At 46.6% G+C, this 16022-nt stretch overlaps 1 protein-coding gene across 4 annotated transcripts in view; it reads left to right on the top strand.

The window, feature by feature from the left end:
- ttn.1 (titin, tandem duplicate 1) overlaps nucleotides 1-16022 on the top strand; it is a 196003-nt gene that overhangs the window by 135734 nt on the left and 44247 nt on the right. For all 4 annotated transcript variants that reach the window (XM_061792602.1, XM_061792600.1, XM_061792601.1 and 1 more), the window contains 28 exons: nucleotides 70-378; nucleotides 2065-2346; nucleotides 2463-2762; nucleotides 3171-3464; nucleotides 3551-6520; nucleotides 6599-6919; nucleotides 7001-7285; nucleotides 7372-7677; nucleotides 7798-7961; nucleotides 8103-8337; nucleotides 8457-8732; nucleotides 8809-9108; nucleotides 9681-9983; nucleotides 10070-10369; nucleotides 10455-10742; nucleotides 10823-11125; nucleotides 11278-11580; nucleotides 11659-11964; nucleotides 12157-12444; nucleotides 12580-12870; nucleotides 12953-13240; nucleotides 13361-13643; nucleotides 13722-14029; nucleotides 14107-14211; nucleotides 14357-14554; nucleotides 14639-14935; nucleotides 15023-15613; nucleotides 15718-16020. In XM_061792602.1, coding sequence (XP_061648586.1) covers nucleotides 70-378; nucleotides 2065-2346; nucleotides 2463-2762; nucleotides 3171-3464; nucleotides 3551-6520; nucleotides 6599-6919; nucleotides 7001-7285; nucleotides 7372-7677; nucleotides 7798-7961; nucleotides 8103-8337; nucleotides 8457-8732; nucleotides 8809-9108; nucleotides 9681-9983; nucleotides 10070-10369; nucleotides 10455-10742; nucleotides 10823-11125; nucleotides 11278-11580; nucleotides 11659-11964; nucleotides 12157-12444; nucleotides 12580-12870; nucleotides 12953-13240; nucleotides 13361-13643; nucleotides 13722-14029; nucleotides 14107-14211; nucleotides 14357-14554; nucleotides 14639-14935; nucleotides 15023-15613; nucleotides 15718-16020 — 10797 coding nt within the window. The remainder of the gene's footprint in view (nucleotides 1-69; nucleotides 379-2064; nucleotides 2347-2462; nucleotides 2763-3170; nucleotides 3465-3550; nucleotides 6521-6598; nucleotides 6920-7000; nucleotides 7286-7371; nucleotides 7678-7797; nucleotides 7962-8102; nucleotides 8338-8456; nucleotides 8733-8808; nucleotides 9109-9680; nucleotides 9984-10069; nucleotides 10370-10454; nucleotides 10743-10822; nucleotides 11126-11277; nucleotides 11581-11658; nucleotides 11965-12156; nucleotides 12445-12579; nucleotides 12871-12952; nucleotides 13241-13360; nucleotides 13644-13721; nucleotides 14030-14106; nucleotides 14212-14356; nucleotides 14555-14638; nucleotides 14936-15022; nucleotides 15614-15717; nucleotides 16021-16022) is intronic.

Below are 16022 nucleotides of genomic sequence, written 5' to 3'. Positions count from 1 at the left end.
AAAACAAATAGACCTCATAGTATTGGAATGGTGGAACATAAAATCATACATGTGGTCAATTATTTACAGTGCGACCCAGTCCTCCAGTGACCCCTGAGGCCTACGACAAGACAAAAGACTCTGTCAGTCTCAAGTGGCAGATGCCTCGCCATGACGGAAAAGGACGGATATTCGGCTATCTTGTGGAGTACCAGAAGCCGGGTTCGATAGAGTGGATTCCGGCTAATGAGCGTCCAGAGCAGTGCCCTGACCTATACTATGTAGTGACAGGCCTAAGTGATGGCCAAGAGTACGCTTTCAGGATCTACACTGTTAACGCCGCAGGCAAATCTGACCCAGCCTATGTCAAACAGACCATCAAGGTCCATGACAGACTGGGTACGACATCTTCCTTTGTACTCTCTCTCTTTATCTCTCTCTCTCTCTTTTTCTCTCTTTCTCTCTTTCTCTCTATAGCTATCTATACAGGTATCTCGTTTGATATGTGTCCTGCGTCTGAGACGCCAAAAATGAGCAGGGAACATAAACTGTGATTATTCTGCCGAAGCACAGCATTGGTTGCCTACATACTGTATGTGTGTGTTGGTGGTTATTCACTAAAACAATGAGTCCTGTCTTGGAGCTAGCCAATCAGAGGCAGAGTGGGGCCATAAATACAATTGACACGACTATTTTCAATAAATTTTTATTGTTGTGGTAACATCCGATGCAGCGAGCCGCTGGCAGAACAGCTTTGGTTCTGTAGATGCGCACAACTGGGACACTTTAGGGAAAGTTAACTATTTATTATGTTCGCTAGCCCATGAGATAACTAGCTAGCGAGCTAAGGAACTAAAGAGCTCACTCTGGCTCGCTCGATTGTGGTGACATCGTTTATAGCAGAGGTCACTAACTGGCGGACCCCGAAGCAGTCCCTTACAGACCCACACCATAGCCAAAAAAGAAAAGGTTATGATTTAAGACATACAGGGCGCTTCTATTTTAAGCTGTGCAACATATTACAGGTGTTACGGTAATGATTAACCGTACTGACCAATCACATGCAAGTTCAGCCACTCCCTTCAGCCAATCAAATCTGCATCTCGGGCGGTAATCACTGATTGGGCGCAGCCCAGATACTGGGAGGAACGTAGCAGGGGGGGGAGAGAGAGACTCAGCGTGGAAGTTGAGTTAAAGACGGAGAAATATAAGAAAATGACCAAAAAAGGAAGAGCACGTTTGCAAAGGGTTAAACACTTAAAATGGAATGGCCAGAGTAATTTTTTTTTGCACCCAGGAAGGTGGGAAGTTCCCAGTGGGAGCACTTATTAAAAGGGCATATATGTCAAGTCGGATAAGCGGTAGAAAATGGATGGATGGATGGATATATGTCAAGCGCCATGATGAAACAAAACAAAGGTTTTGAACAAACATAACCTCTAAAACGGTTCAATTGTTAAGATTTTTTAAATTAAAATATGTAAAATAGTTTGAGGCTCCACTGTTGTGTAAAGATGCCAAACAGAAAAAGGGGGAATTCAGACTTTTTTTATTTTTCTGAAGTTAAGCTCTTTATTTGAACACTAACTAATAACTTTCTCTTTTTATTGACTTGCTGTAATTGTGAAATGCAGCCCTACTTTTATTTAGTAAATAAACATTACATAGTTGTGCTCATATTTTTGATTACCAGGGCAGAATTTTTAAGATGTGTACAATTCTTTATTATGCTCTAATATCATTATATCAGTGGAATAAAAACAAAATTGTGAAAGTGTTCTAAAATATTTGCTATCGTGGCAGACCTAAACACATATAATATATTGAGAGAGAGCAAGCGCAATGGATAACCCAAAAATATTTTACAAACAGTAACAGCTGTAATAAAAATCTGCAATATAGTGGGACCGCCAAGCAAGAACTTTGATAGAGCGGAGGATTATTGTATTTGTATTCCATGATGATAAATTGCAGGAACTCTTGCAGAGAGAGAGAGAGAGAAAGATGAAGTATATTGGTTATAGTGTGGGCATCCATGTGAGTCACCGAGCTGACTACTCAGTTGATTCCTGCTTCCCTCTGCAGAGGTGCCAGAATTACTGCTGGATGCCAACATGGCACGGGACCATCTGGCCATGCTGGGCACCGACATCACCTTGAGTGCCACGATCAAGGGTGTGCCCACACCCACCGTCAGCTGGAAGAAAAATTATGGCGAAATGCCAGCTCACATCACTGTCGCTGTTACGTCCACTGGCAGCAAAGTCTTAATCCCCAAGTGTGTCCGTCCTGACTCTGGCAATTACACTCTCACAGTGGAAAATGCTGCTGGGAAGAAAACGGCCACAGTTGCCGTTCTGGTTCTGAGTGAGTCAAGAACATGAGTATTTGTGATTCAGAAGTTGTTTTCCTCTTTCTTCGTCTACCCTAAGTCAGAGCAGCATTCCTTAAGCTCAAATTTGATTCCTTTTTTTCCTCTTCAGACAAACCAACACCTCCGCGAGACTTGGTGGTCTCTGAGGTAACCAGCGAGTCTGCCTACCTAACGTGGAAAGCCCCGGAGGACAATGGTGGCGCCGTTATCTCCCATTATGTTGTGGAGAAGAAGGATGTGGCTGCTGAGCAGTGGGTCCCCGTCTCTGCAGCCAATAAGAAGCGGAGTTTGATGGCCATGTATCTGATGGAAGGAATCCAGTACCTGTTCAGAGTGGCCGCAGAAAACCAGTTTGGCAGGAGTGACTACGTTATAACAAAGACGCCCATCAAGGCTGTTGATCCTCTCTGTGAGTGCTATGCTGTTTTCTATGTACAGTGCTACTTGGTCTACGTCAGCTCCAAGCGAGTGTTCTCATTTTGTATTTGGGTGCTTGACTGTTTGTGTCATTCAATAAAAGGCTGAATGTGCATCAGAGACTGTGGCTCTCCTTGCCAATAAGCAAGGGCATTATAGTCCCATGATTGCTCCCTTTTTTTTTTTTTTTTTTTTACTTCACTCGTGCAGTGGCTTATCTGAAACTCCCCCATAACTTAAATTTTGCTTTGTAACACAAAGCAAAAAAACTGACCAATTGACGTCTTGTAACTCGAAAAACGTTTAAATTGGGCCACTCAAGAGGCAAGGTATCACCGTATTGTGCATACCATTAAAAACATCAAGAACAAAAGACTAAACATGTGCTCTCACCTTTTAGATCCACCTGGCCCCCCAAAAAATCTACACCACAATGATGCAGACAAGACAGAGGTGTGGTTAGAGTGGGAGTGGCCTGATCGTACCGGTGGAAGTGAAATCACCGGCTTCATTATTGAGTACCAGGAAGAGAATCAGGTGGACTGGGTTCCCTTTAAGACTGTCAGCAGTAACCATGCACATGTCAATGGTCTGGAGGAAGGCAAGACCTACCGCTTCCGAGCAATGGCTCAGAATGCTATTGGTGTGAGTCGTCCTGACACCAGCGTCCCTGTTACCTGTCAGGAAAAGACATGTAAGCCATCATTGGTTTGGACAATAGAACAGCTGCAGTACGGTTTCATTGACGGGCCTCTCACAGGTGCTTTTTTTCTCTTTCAGTGCCACCCACTATTGAAGTTGATGTGAAGCTTATTGAGGGTATTGCCGTCAAGGCATGTAGCACGATTGTCCTGCCTGCCAAGATGAAGGGGATCCCTATCCCCACTGCCAAGTGGATGACAGATGGCAAGGAAATTGCATCAGAAGGTCACTATAACATTGAATCAACAGGAGCCACCACTACCCTCACCATACCAGAGTGCAAGAGAGAAGACACTGGGGAGTACATCCTCACTGTGTACAACCCTGTAGGCAGCAAGACTGTCGCTCTACATGTCACTGTGCTCGATCTTCCGGGTGCACCCATTGGACCCATCAACATCTTAGAAGTAACCCCTGATCATATGATGATACAATGGAGGCCACCCAAGGACGACGGTGGTACACCCATCACAAACTATGTGGTTGAAAAGAAGGATGTGAAGAAGCCATGGGAGCCATGGTCTGTTGTGAGCTCCAGCGGTATCAGCACCAAAGCCAAGGTGTCACGCCTGGAGAAGGGTCGTGAGTACATTGTACGTATTCGCGCAGAGAACAAGATAGGAATTGGTGCTGGGCTTGAGAGTCCTCCAACTATTGCCAAGAACATGTTCAACCCTCCCGGTCCACCAGGCCTCCCAGTGTGCTCTGATATTACAGAGAATGCTGTGACAGTGGAATGGTCCCTGCCTGACTACGATGGAGGTAGTCCTATCAGTGGCTATGTGATTGAACGCCGAGAGATGACAGGGAAGTGGATCCGTGTCAACAAAACCCCCGTGTTGGACCTCAGATACAGAGTTTCGGGTCTATTTGAAGGCAACAGCTATGAGTTCAGAGTGTTTGCTGAGAACATCGCTGGTGTTAGCGAACCATCCCTCACCTCTGATCCAATCAAAGCCACCCGGCCCATCACCAAGCCAGGACCTCCTGGAAATCCTAAACTAAAGGACTGGAGCAAGTCTTATGCGGATATCTGCTGGGTCAAACCGACAAGAGATGGTGGCAGTCCTATCCTGGGCTATGTAGTAGAGATTCAAAAGTCAGGATCCGCTCAGTGGGACAGGATCAACAAGCAAGTCATCAACATGTGTGCCTACAGAGTACAAGGTCTCATAGAAGGTATGGAATACAGGGTCCGTATCAGAGCCACAAACAAGGTTGGAGAGAGTGAACCCAGGGAGCTGAGCGAGATCATCTTGGCAAAGGATATTCTCGTTCCTCCAGTGGTTGTTGTTGATGTATCATGCCGCGACTCTCTGACTGTAAGGGTAGGCCAGATAATCAGTTTGATCACCAGAGTTAAGGGCAGACCTGACCCAGAGATCACATGGACCAAGGATGCCAGAGCCTTGTCTCGAGACAAGCGCACTCACCTGAATAACCACTATCCTCTGTGTGAATTGGTCATCAATGATGCAGTCAGGTCCGACTATGGCAAATACTCAATTGTTGCTAAGAACAGCAGTGGACAGTCACAAGCCACTATTATTGTCAATGTCTTGGACACACCCGGAGCTTGCCAGAATATAAAGGTGGCTTACGTGACCAGGAACTCTTGCATGGTGTCTTGGGAGAACCCAGAGGACAATGGAGGCACAGAGATCACCCAGTACATTATTGAGTGTCGTCAACCAAGCCAGAGAGGATGGACAGTGGTTTCCAATGACTGTACAAAGCGACTGATGAAGGCCCCTCTCTTGGAGGGTTGTGAGTACTTTTTCCGAGTTAGTGCTGAAAACAAGATCGGTGTTGGACCGCCAATCGAGACCAAGACAGCGGTGCTGGCAGTTGACCCCATCGAGAAACCTGGTGAACCAATCGACTTCCATATATCGGAGATTGGCAAGACCTTCTGCTTCCTCAAGTGGAAGAAGCCTGACTACGATGGAGGCAGTCGTAACCTGGGTTACCACGTGGAGAAGAAGCCAAAAGAGGCTGAGGAGTGGGAGAGACTTCATAAGGGTGCAATCAAAGAGACTTACTTTATGGCTGACAGGTGCATTGAAAACCAGGTCTACCAGTTCAGAGTTCAGACAAAAAATGACGGTGGTGAAAGCAAATGGGTGACCACAGCTGAAGTCCTGGTTAAGGAGCAGCTTGTAGAACCAGAGATCAAGATAAAACTGGATGGAACCCTTGTGGTAAAGGCAGGGGACTCAATTCCCATTGAGGCAATGGTCAAGGGCAAACCCCAGCCTGATGTTAAATGGACTAAAGATGATAGTATTGAAGAGATCAAAAAGAGTCCCAGGCTTCAGATCGAAACCGGTGCTGACTTCTCAAAGCTACTTCTGACTTCTGCTGGGCGTACGGACAGTGGCAAATATGTTGTCAGTGCCTCCAACAGTGCAGGAACATGCTCCGCACATGCCAAGGTCAATGTATTAGACAGACCTGGCCCGGTTAGTAATCTCACGGTGTCTGGCGTCACTATAGACAGGTGCCATTTGGCCTGGAAAATCCCAGAGGACGATGGAGGCTGTGAGATCTACAACTACATCATCGAGAAATGTGACACCAAGAGGGGTGTGTGGGCTGTCCATTCAAATGCCGTCATCACCAACAAGGCCATTGTGACTCGTCTTATTGAGGGAAATGAATATATCTTCAGAGTTCGTGCAGAGAATAAGATGGGTCCTGGCCCTGCAGTGGAGAGTGAGGCCATTGTAGCTGGCACAAAGTTTAATGTCCCAGGAGCACCTGAAGCACCAGAGGTCACTAAAACCTCAAAAGAGGAGATGACTGTGCAGTGGTCAGAGCCTGACACAGATGGTGGAAAACCAATCACTGGCTACCTTTTGGAAAAGAAGGAGGAGCATGCTGTAAGGTGGTCCACCATTAACAAAGAGGCAATGCCAACAACTCACTTCAATGTAACAGGATTGCTATCACTGCATGAATACCAGTACAGAGTGAAAGCTGTCAATGAAATTGGTGTCGGCAGTGCAAGCAAACCCTCGCGTGCGTTCACAGCGAAGGATGCAATTGGTATGTTGCCGCTAGTTTTCTTCTAGATACCTGTTAATATTTGTTTTGCTTGACTTCATCTTGTGTGTTTTCTTACAGAGCCTCCTGCACCACCCACCAACATGAAGGTCCTGGACAGCACCAAGTCCACTGTAACTCTAGGCTGGACGAAGCCTGTATCTGATGGCGGAGCACCCATCATCGGCTATGTTGTTGAGATGAGGGTGAAGGGAAGTGCCAAGAAAGGAGATGATAGTTGGAAACGCTGCAACGTGGCTGCTCAGCTTGTCTTTTGTGAGTTCACCGTCACAAGTCTGGATGAGATACTTATGTATGACTTCAGAGTGTCAGCTCAGAACCAGGTGGGCATGAGCCTGCCCTGTAACCTGGAGACAGCTGTGAATCCCAAGGAGATACTTGGTGAGGATTGGTTTACCACTGAATTAGGTGACTGTATTTATCAATCATAATTTCTATGAATGCCTATTTTGTTTTTTACAGAGGCACCAGAGATTGACTTGGATGCCAACTTGAAACAGGGACTAACAGTGAGAGCTGGTTGTCCCATCAGACTGTGTGCTACCATAAGAGGTAGACCACCTCCAAAAGTCATTTGGAGAAGGATGGGCATTGATAATGTAGTCAGGAAGGGTCATGTCGACATCATCGACACCATGACCTTCTTGGTCATTCCTGACAGCACCCGCAATGACTCTGGCAAATACTGCCTGACTGTTCAGAGTCCTGCTGGAGAAAAGGCTGTGTTTGTCAACGTTAAGGTCCTCGGTATGTCCTGCCTTCTGCTCGTCACAGCTCTGTGCTTGTTTTGATGGACTTTAAAAACAAGGTTGCATCTGTTTCCCCCCTAACAGATACCCCAGGACCTGTGATGAATCTAGAAGCCACTGACATCAAACAGACATCAGCAATGCTGTCTTGGAGCCCTCCAGAGGTTGATGGTGGCAGTGCGATCACTAACTATATCATTGAAAAGCGTGAAATTGATCGCAAGACGTGGGCAACAGTCAAGGCAGAAGTTGAGAAAGATAAGATACCCTTCAAGGTCAGCGGTCTCATGCCAGGCACAGAGTACTACTTCAGAGTGACTGCTGTCAATGAGTATGGCTCAGGAGTTCCCAGGGTGTCCCCCACTTCGTACCTAGCCTCTGATCCTGTCAGTAAGTATGACCTTTTAGTCACACAATGACAAATGAGAACTAAGGCCCCTCCATGTTTAGTTTCTCATCCCATTTTATTGGTCATGATAGCATACGTGATTTTTATTTTGTTTTTTTCAGGCAAACCTGATCCTTGCGAGAAGATGGAAATTCTGGAGATCACAAAGAACAGTGCCACAGTTGGTTGGGTGAAACCTGCGAGGGATGGCGGGGCCAAAATTGATGGTTATGTGATTGAGTACATTGAGGTTAAACCTCCTCCACAACCTCCAGCACCGGTGGAGGTTTGTGATTTTGCTGTTTTTTCACTTTGTTTCCCACCGACAATTATCGCTATTAAATGGTTATGCGCTTGCTCGATTGATTTGTGGACCAAAGTGGTGTGTGCCAAGGTGTAGTCAAGCATTCATAAATCTCAACTGCAGATCCCAGATGAAGGGAAAGCTGCTCCACCAATTCCATCACCTCCAGTAGTGCAGGAGGAGGCTGAGGAGCCTAAGGAGGTGTGGAATGCCTACACCACCATTAAGGGCTTGAGCATCAGCATCAGTGGCCTGAAAGAGGGCAAGAGGTACAGGTTCAGAGTGGCTGCCAAGAACATCATGGGTTTGAGCTTGTTCACAGAGACCAGGGAGCTGATCGAGATCAAGGAACAGATGTGTAGGTTCCAACATCAGATCGATATGATCAATTTTTGAAAATGAGCTTGACGAAGATGTCCCCACCTCCCATTTAAAGTATTCATATCTATTTACTCCTCTCTCTTCTCCCCCCCACAGTGGAGCCAAAGATTGTAATGCCAGACATGGTCAGTGAAAGAGCTGGAGCCAAACTCAGGGTAGAGGCTGTCATTTGTGGAAAACCTTCTCCAACCTGCAAGTGGATGTCTGGCGATGTACCACTGGTTTCTTCAAGCCGTCTAGCGGTGCACCAGTCTGGCAATTTGTGTGTCTTGATCATAAAGGATGTCTCAAGGACAGACAGTGGCGACTACAGCCTTGTGGCTGAAAACAGCTCTGCAAAGGTGGTCCAAGCTCTGAAGATCATCATCAAAGGTCATTGTCCAAGGTTTATATATTATGGGGACTCAGTGAATTGCATGGCTTGACAGAGTTTATCTGTGTGTTGTAGATATTCCCGGACCTCCTGGCAGTCCTGTGGAGATCAGTGACATTGACTCAGATGCCTGCTCTCTGTCCTGGAGCCAACCACTGGAGGACGGAGGCAGCAAAATCAAAAATTACATTGTGGAGAAATGCGATGTCAGTAGAGGTGACTGGGTGAACGCTGTTTCCTCCTGCCAGAAGACAAGCTGCAGGCTGGGCAAACTCATTCCCGGGAAGGAGTATGTGTTCCGCATCCGTGCTGAGAACCGCTACGGCGTGTCGGACCCCATCCAGTCTGACAGGATGATTGCCAAGTTCCCCTTTGGTATGTTTCATTTATTTCCATCCATCCATCCATTGTCTGTACCGCTTTATCCTCACAAGGGTCGCGGGCGTGCTGGAGCCTATCCCAGCTATCTTCAGGTGAGTGGCGGGGTACACCCCGAACTGGTCGCCAACCAATCACAGTGCACATGTAAACAAACAACCATTCGCACACACATTCACACCTACGGGCAATTTAGAGTCTTCAATCAACCTACCACGTATGTTTTTGGGATGTGGGAGGAAACCAGAGCGCCCGGAGAAAACCCACACAGGCACGGGGAAAATATGCAAACTCCACACATGCGGAGCTGGGATTTGAACCCCTGTCCCCAGAACTGTGAGGCAGATGTGCTTACCAGTCGTCCGCCGTTTCATTTATTTATGAAAGGAAATTGTATTCTCATTAATTAACTTCCATAACATCTCAAGCATCATAATGATTTCTCTTAGCTTGAACCTACGCTTTTCTTAAGGTGGCATTGAGTCTATTACAGCTAATAGAAATCATCAAATGGCAATCATCCATTTGACATATATAACATACATTTTGATTGTGTTCTTTGTCACCAGATGTTCCCAGTGAACCTCTTAATTGTCATATCAACAAGACCAACAAGGACTGCATGTTTGTGGCATGGGACAAGCCAGAGAGCGACGGTGGCAGCCCCATCACAGGTTACTACATCGAACGCAAAGAAAGAAATAGCCTACTTTGGGTGAAGGCCAACGACACTGTTGTACGCACCACCGAGTACCCCTGTGCCGGCCTGATTGAGGGTCTGGAGTACACCTTTAGAGTGTCTGCCATTAACCGGGCTGGGCAGGGCAAGCCGAGCAAGAAGACTGACTTTGTAACTGCGAGAACACCCATTGGTGAGTTTCTGATCAACACCTATGAAACCAAATTTTAAACAAATTCACTTCTGTTACACTTGCTTACCTAAGTGATTGTGTCGCAGATACACCTGGGAAACCAGAAGTCCTGGATATGACCAGGAACTCCGTAACTCTTGTTTGGGCCCGGCCCAAGAACGATGGTGGCAGCAAGATCATCGGCTACTATGTAGAGGCTATGCGGGTGCCCGGAGACATATGGGTGCGCTGTAACACTGTTTGCCAGAATGTCCCAAGGGAAGAGTACACTGTGACTGGCCTGGAGCGAGACCTGAAGTACCAGTTCAGAGTCATTGCCAAAACAGCTGTCAACATTAGCAAACCCTCAGAGCCCACAGACCCAATCTTGGTCTGTGCTGAGAACGGTGAGAGGGACAAACTTAAATGACCACTTTACTTTCAGCTAACTTGTAGATGGGTTATAAATTAGTGTCCTGCCCTTCACTACAGTGCCTCCAATGGTAGAACTTAATGCCAGGATGCAGAAGGGTTTAAAGGTAAAGGCCGGAACACCAATTCTCCTAGAGGCTGAGGTGTTTGGAAAACCAATGCCGAGAGTCACGTGGAAGAGAGGTGATGAGAGCCTGAGGTCAAGTGAAGGCCAGGTCATCACCCAACAGAGACACCAGTTCCAACTGGAGATGACCCCAGTCACCAAGGAGCACACTGGAGTCTACACCATCCTTGCAGAAAATGCCAGTGGCTCCAAGACCGCTGTCATTCATGTCACCATTTTGGGTGAGTACTTTTGGGCCATAGCCAATTGGTATGTTGGCTTGGAAGTCCGGTGATACATTTGGAATTTGTGTCTTATGCAGATGTGCCTGGACCACCTGCCAGTTCCAAATATGTTGAAGTGTTTGCCAACAAAATGAAGTTGTCCTGGAAGCCACCACTGAAGGATGGTGGCGCCCCCATTACTAACTATATTTTGGACAAGCGTGAGACCAGCCGGGCCAACTGGGCTCAGGTCTCCTCAAAGATCAAAGGTGAAAATCTTGAATTCAACGTGGAGAAGCTGATTGAGGGTCATGAATACCAGTTCCGTATCCGTGCTGAGAACACGTGGGGAGTCGGAGACAGTCTCATTACTGCCCCTGTCATCGCCAAGAACCCATTCAGTGAGTTTGACCTTTCATCAGCTAAACTGTTTGTGGCATAATACCGTGAGTATAGTTAAGCACGTTGATATTGGTAAATTATTAAGATATTCCCTTCATTCACATAAAAATTATTCGACTGTTTGAACTAAAAATGCTGATGTATGTCCCAGCTTTCCCTGGGCCGTGTGAGGCCCCAGTGATCACCAATGTCACCAAGGATGCTATGACAGTGAGCTGGAAGGAGCCTACTGACGATGGAAAGTCAATCATTCTGGGTTACATGTTGGAGAAGAAGGAAACTATGGAGATGAACTGGACCAAGATGAACAGAAAGCCCTTAATGGAAAGGACTTTTAATGTCTTGGGCCTTACTGAGGGAGTCGAATATGAATTCAGAGTGATTGCTGTTAATGTGGCCGGACTTGGAAAACCCAGCGAGCCTTCTGATGCCACCACTGCACAAAATCCCATCAGTGAGTTTCATGACCTCTGAAAGTTGCTTTCTTTCTTTGGTACTTTTTTTTTACTTGGGATCAAATGCACTGTCACAGCTCCTCCTGGCCCGGTGCTGAACCCGTGTGTGACAGACACCACCAACAGCACCCTCAGCCTCAGCTGGAATGCCCCGGCCAACAATGGTGGAAGCCCAATCTTAGGATACCTGTTGGAGTGCAGGAGGACAGACACAGCAGACTGGATCCGCTGCAATGTTCCGAGAAACTTGCAGGATACCAGCTACACCATACAAAACCTCATACACAAGGCTGAGTACCAGTGCCGTGTCACCGCTGTCAACAAGGTTGGCTTCAGTGAACCAGTTGAAGTGCCTGGCAAGCACATTGCAAAGGACATCTTAGGTATTTTTTTTCCTACCACCGTGTCTTTTCTGTGTGAATAAGTAGCATGTAGGATAACTGATCATAACAAGTTACACTGTAGGTGTGGATTGTGCTTTTTTTTTTATCGTGACAATACAAAAAACGTGTGTTAATCTAAATAATGTCATGGCTTTTGAAAGTTGGTGGGAATAATCTTTGATAATCATCTAGTACCTCCAGAGGCGGAGCTGAGTGCTCTGTTGAAGGAGGGCCTGGAGCTGCGAGCTGGTGCCACCATGAAGCTTCATGCCACAATCAAGGGTAAACCCCCGCCCAAGATAACCTGGGCAAAGATGAACACCAACATCAAGGACCGCCAAGGCATCGTCATTAAGTCGACAAAAACCGACACCACTGTGATCGGGGAGAATGTCAACAGATACGATGCAGGCAAATACATTCTCAACCTAGAGAGTGTGGCTGGCATAAAGATGTACACCATCATCGTCAAGGTCCTTGGTAAGAAACCGTTGCTGTTTTTTTTTATTTATCTCAGCCAAGGTTGAATCAACAGTAAAGGCACAATGGTAAAAAAAAAAAAAATTGGAACATTTGGAGTTGACCCTCCCTTTTTGTGTTTTCTTTTTATTTTAGACACTCCTGGGCCACCAATTAACCTGGTGGTTAAAGAGACCACGAAGGACAGCACCTCCATCTACTGGGATGCTCCTCACCTGGACGGTGGCTATGAAGTCACCCACTATGTTGTGGAGAAGCGTGACACTGAGAGGAAGGCCTGGTCTACAGTCTCTAACAATTGTACCAAGACGTCTTTGAAGGTGTTAGACCTGAATGCTGGACGTTCCTACTGCTTTAGAGTGTCAGCCGTCAATCAGCTCGGCGCTGGAGAGTGCTGCGAGACCTCTGACTCAGTCAGAGCATCTGGTGGGTGTGATTAGCCAAATTTCAGCTTTATTCTCTTTCATTTCACTGCTTTTGGGTCACCATTACTTTTCTACTCATACAGAGGAGCCCGGTCCTGTAATGGACTTTAAAACTTTGCTGGTTACCAAGGACTCTTGCACTCTCAGCTGGAAGAAACCTCTAACTGATGGTGGCAGCCGCATTATCTGCTATGTACTCGAGGTCCTGAATGGCAACGACAAGTGCAAGGAGTTAATGAGGTCGAAGAACATGCAGTACAGCGCTAAAGATCTGGTAGAGGGCAGAGAGTACAAATACAGTGTTAAAGCTGTGAATGACACTGGGGAAGGTGCTGCCAAGGAGCTGATAGTAGTTGCCAAGGACCAACTGAGTAAGGAGAAACATTCACACAACATAGTTTGTACTGTAGTTCTCATGTCAACACTAATGGATTGCTTTATTTTGTACTGGCATCTGTATCGTATAAGTATTGTGACACTCATTTTCACAGTTCATCCCACCTGTGACTTGAGGGAGCTTCCCGACATGTGTTACATTGCCAAAGAGGGCAGTACGGTGCGTCTGAAAATTCCAATCATCGGAAAACCAACGCCCAAGGTGTCCTGGAAGAAGGGGGAGGACGAAGACTTGACAGACACTGGACGTGTTTGTGCAGAATGCTCTGCAGTCAACACCACTCTTCTGATCAGGGATTGCCAGAGAAGTGATGCCTCCAAGTATACCATCACCCTGAGGAATAGTGCTGGCACCAAAGAGTCCACCATTTTCATCAGGTTGCAATCAGATGCATTTGTAGATGCATTGTCATGTTTGTGGTCTTGATATGTATTGACAGCCGGTTTTAATTTCAGGGTGGTGGGTAAGCCTGGCATCCCTGTAGGACCTATCAAGTTCAAGGATGTAACTGCAGATGGTGCCACACTAAAGTGGGCAGCACCAAAAGACGACGGTGGCTCAGACATCACAAACTACCTTCTAGAGAAGAGGGACTCTATCACCAACATGTGGGTGACTGTCTCTTCTACGGTGGACAGAAACACCATGAGGGTAACTGGTCTCCACGAGGGCACGGAATATATTTTTAGGGTCTGTGCTGAGAACAAGTATGGTGTTGGAGAGGGACTCAAGTCGGAGCCTGTCATTGCAAAACATCCATTCAGTAAGTGCCTGCAACTTGTGTTTTTTTGCCTGAACATTAGCTTTCTCCTCCCTACAAACATCTATGCTTTTTAACAGACGTTCCCGACGCTCCTCCTCCACCTCAGGTCATGAGCATGCGCCATGACTCTGCTTACCTTGCTTGGTCAGATCCCAGGAAGACCGGAGGGTCTCCCATCACAGGTATGGCCATGTGTGAGCTAATTACATGTCATATACATGTACACATAGATATACAGTGGTATACTTGAGGTGATTTGCATATAAAGGTTTAGGTCATCACATTAATGAAGACGTACTCTCTCCCGAACCACAACACAATGCACAGGGTATCACGTTGAGTTCAAGGAGAGGAATAGTATGTTGTGGAAGAGGTCAAGCCCAACCCCCTTGAGAATGAAAGAACACAAGGTGACAGGGCTGACTGAAGGCCTTGACTACGAGTTCAGGGTAATGGCGATTAACTTGGCTGGTATTGGTAGACCAAGTCTTCCCACTGATCCACAAGTTGCCCTTGATCCAATTGGTAAGTGTGAAACACGTGAGGATCAGTGAAACTTAGCATTGCCAATGTTGGTTTTGCCACACGTGTGATTCTTTGTGTGTTCAGATGCTCCAGGCAAACCGGATGTAATTAGCATCACCAGAAGCACCGTGACTCTCCAGTGGGCTGAGCCACAGTTTGACGGTGGGCACAGGCTGACTGGCTACATAGTTGAGAGACGTGATCTTCCCTCTAAGATCTGGGTGAAGACCAACAGTGTGAATGTTGTGGAACCCGCATACACTGTAACTGATCTCCAGGAGGGCTGCAAATATGAGTTCAGAATACGGGCGAAGAATGCAGCCGGTGCCCTTAGTCCACCGTCTGACCAGACAGATACTATTATCTGTGTGGATGAATATGGTGATTTGGTTTGATTCCATTGTCACACTTGGTTGTTGAGTCAAAGTGGCATGGTTTGTAATCAAGTTTCTTTTCTCTATCCAAAAGCTTCACCAACCATTATCATCGATGCTCAGGTGATGGAGGCCGGTGTGACCGTCAGAGCTGGGGAAACTATAGTGGTGACTGCCACAAGTATTCTTGGCAAGCCTGCCCCAACCTCTTACTGGTCTAAGGGAGGAAAGTACTTGAAGTCCTCAGATATAGTTAATATTGAGACCACTTCAACATCCTCTACTCTGTCAATAAAATACGCGACCAGGAAGGACTCTGGGGATTACATTATCACAGCAAGCAACCCCTTCGGCGTGAAGGAGGAATTAGTTAAGGTGAAGGTTCTGGATGTTCCTGCAGCTCCTGGTCCCATTGCATGCAGCAGTGTCTCATCCGAGAAGGTCACCTTGACCTGGACAGCTTCTCCAGCGGATGGAGGGTCTCCTATCAAGTACTACACCCTAGAGAAGAGAGAGACCAGTCGCCTTCTCTGGACAATTCTGGAAGAGAAGGTCTTCAACTGTCATTATGTGGCCTCCAAACTCATCCAGGACAACGAGTATATCTTTAGAGTCTCTGCTGTGAACCAGTATGGCAGCAGTGAGCCGGCTCACTCTCCACCTGTCAAAATGGTTGATAGATTTGGTATGTATTAGTTTAGCCTCCCAAGATCTTAGATTCTATTAATTTTGGTTATAGTGACACTGAATATGATGTGACTTGTATTCATATAACCTTTATGTTTGTAGGTCCTCCTGGTCCACCATCAAAACCAGAAGTTGAAAAAGTGGATGGGCAGTCAGCTACAGTAATGTGGAGAAGACCAACTGAAGATGGTGGAAGTGATATCATTGGTTACTGTGTTGAGAAGAAGGAAAAAAAGGCCATGAGATGGATCAGGGCCTCCAAGAAATCCATTGCAGAGCTCAGCTATGAAGTCACTGGACTGACTGAAGGCTTACAATATGAGTTCCGTATTCTTGCTGAGAACAGAGCTGGCTTTGGAGACCCAAGTGAACCGTCTATGCCAGTCATAACAGTCATTGCTACCTGT

Source organism: Phyllopteryx taeniolatus, chromosome 12, assembly GCF_024500385.1.
Source record: "Phyllopteryx taeniolatus isolate TA_2022b chromosome 12, UOR_Ptae_1.2, whole genome shotgun sequence".
Lineage (NCBI taxonomy): Eukaryota > Metazoa > Chordata > Actinopteri > Syngnathiformes > Syngnathidae > Phyllopteryx > Phyllopteryx taeniolatus.
Note: the sequence above shows the minus strand (reverse complement) of the source record. Positions and strands in the feature narration are given on the sequence as shown.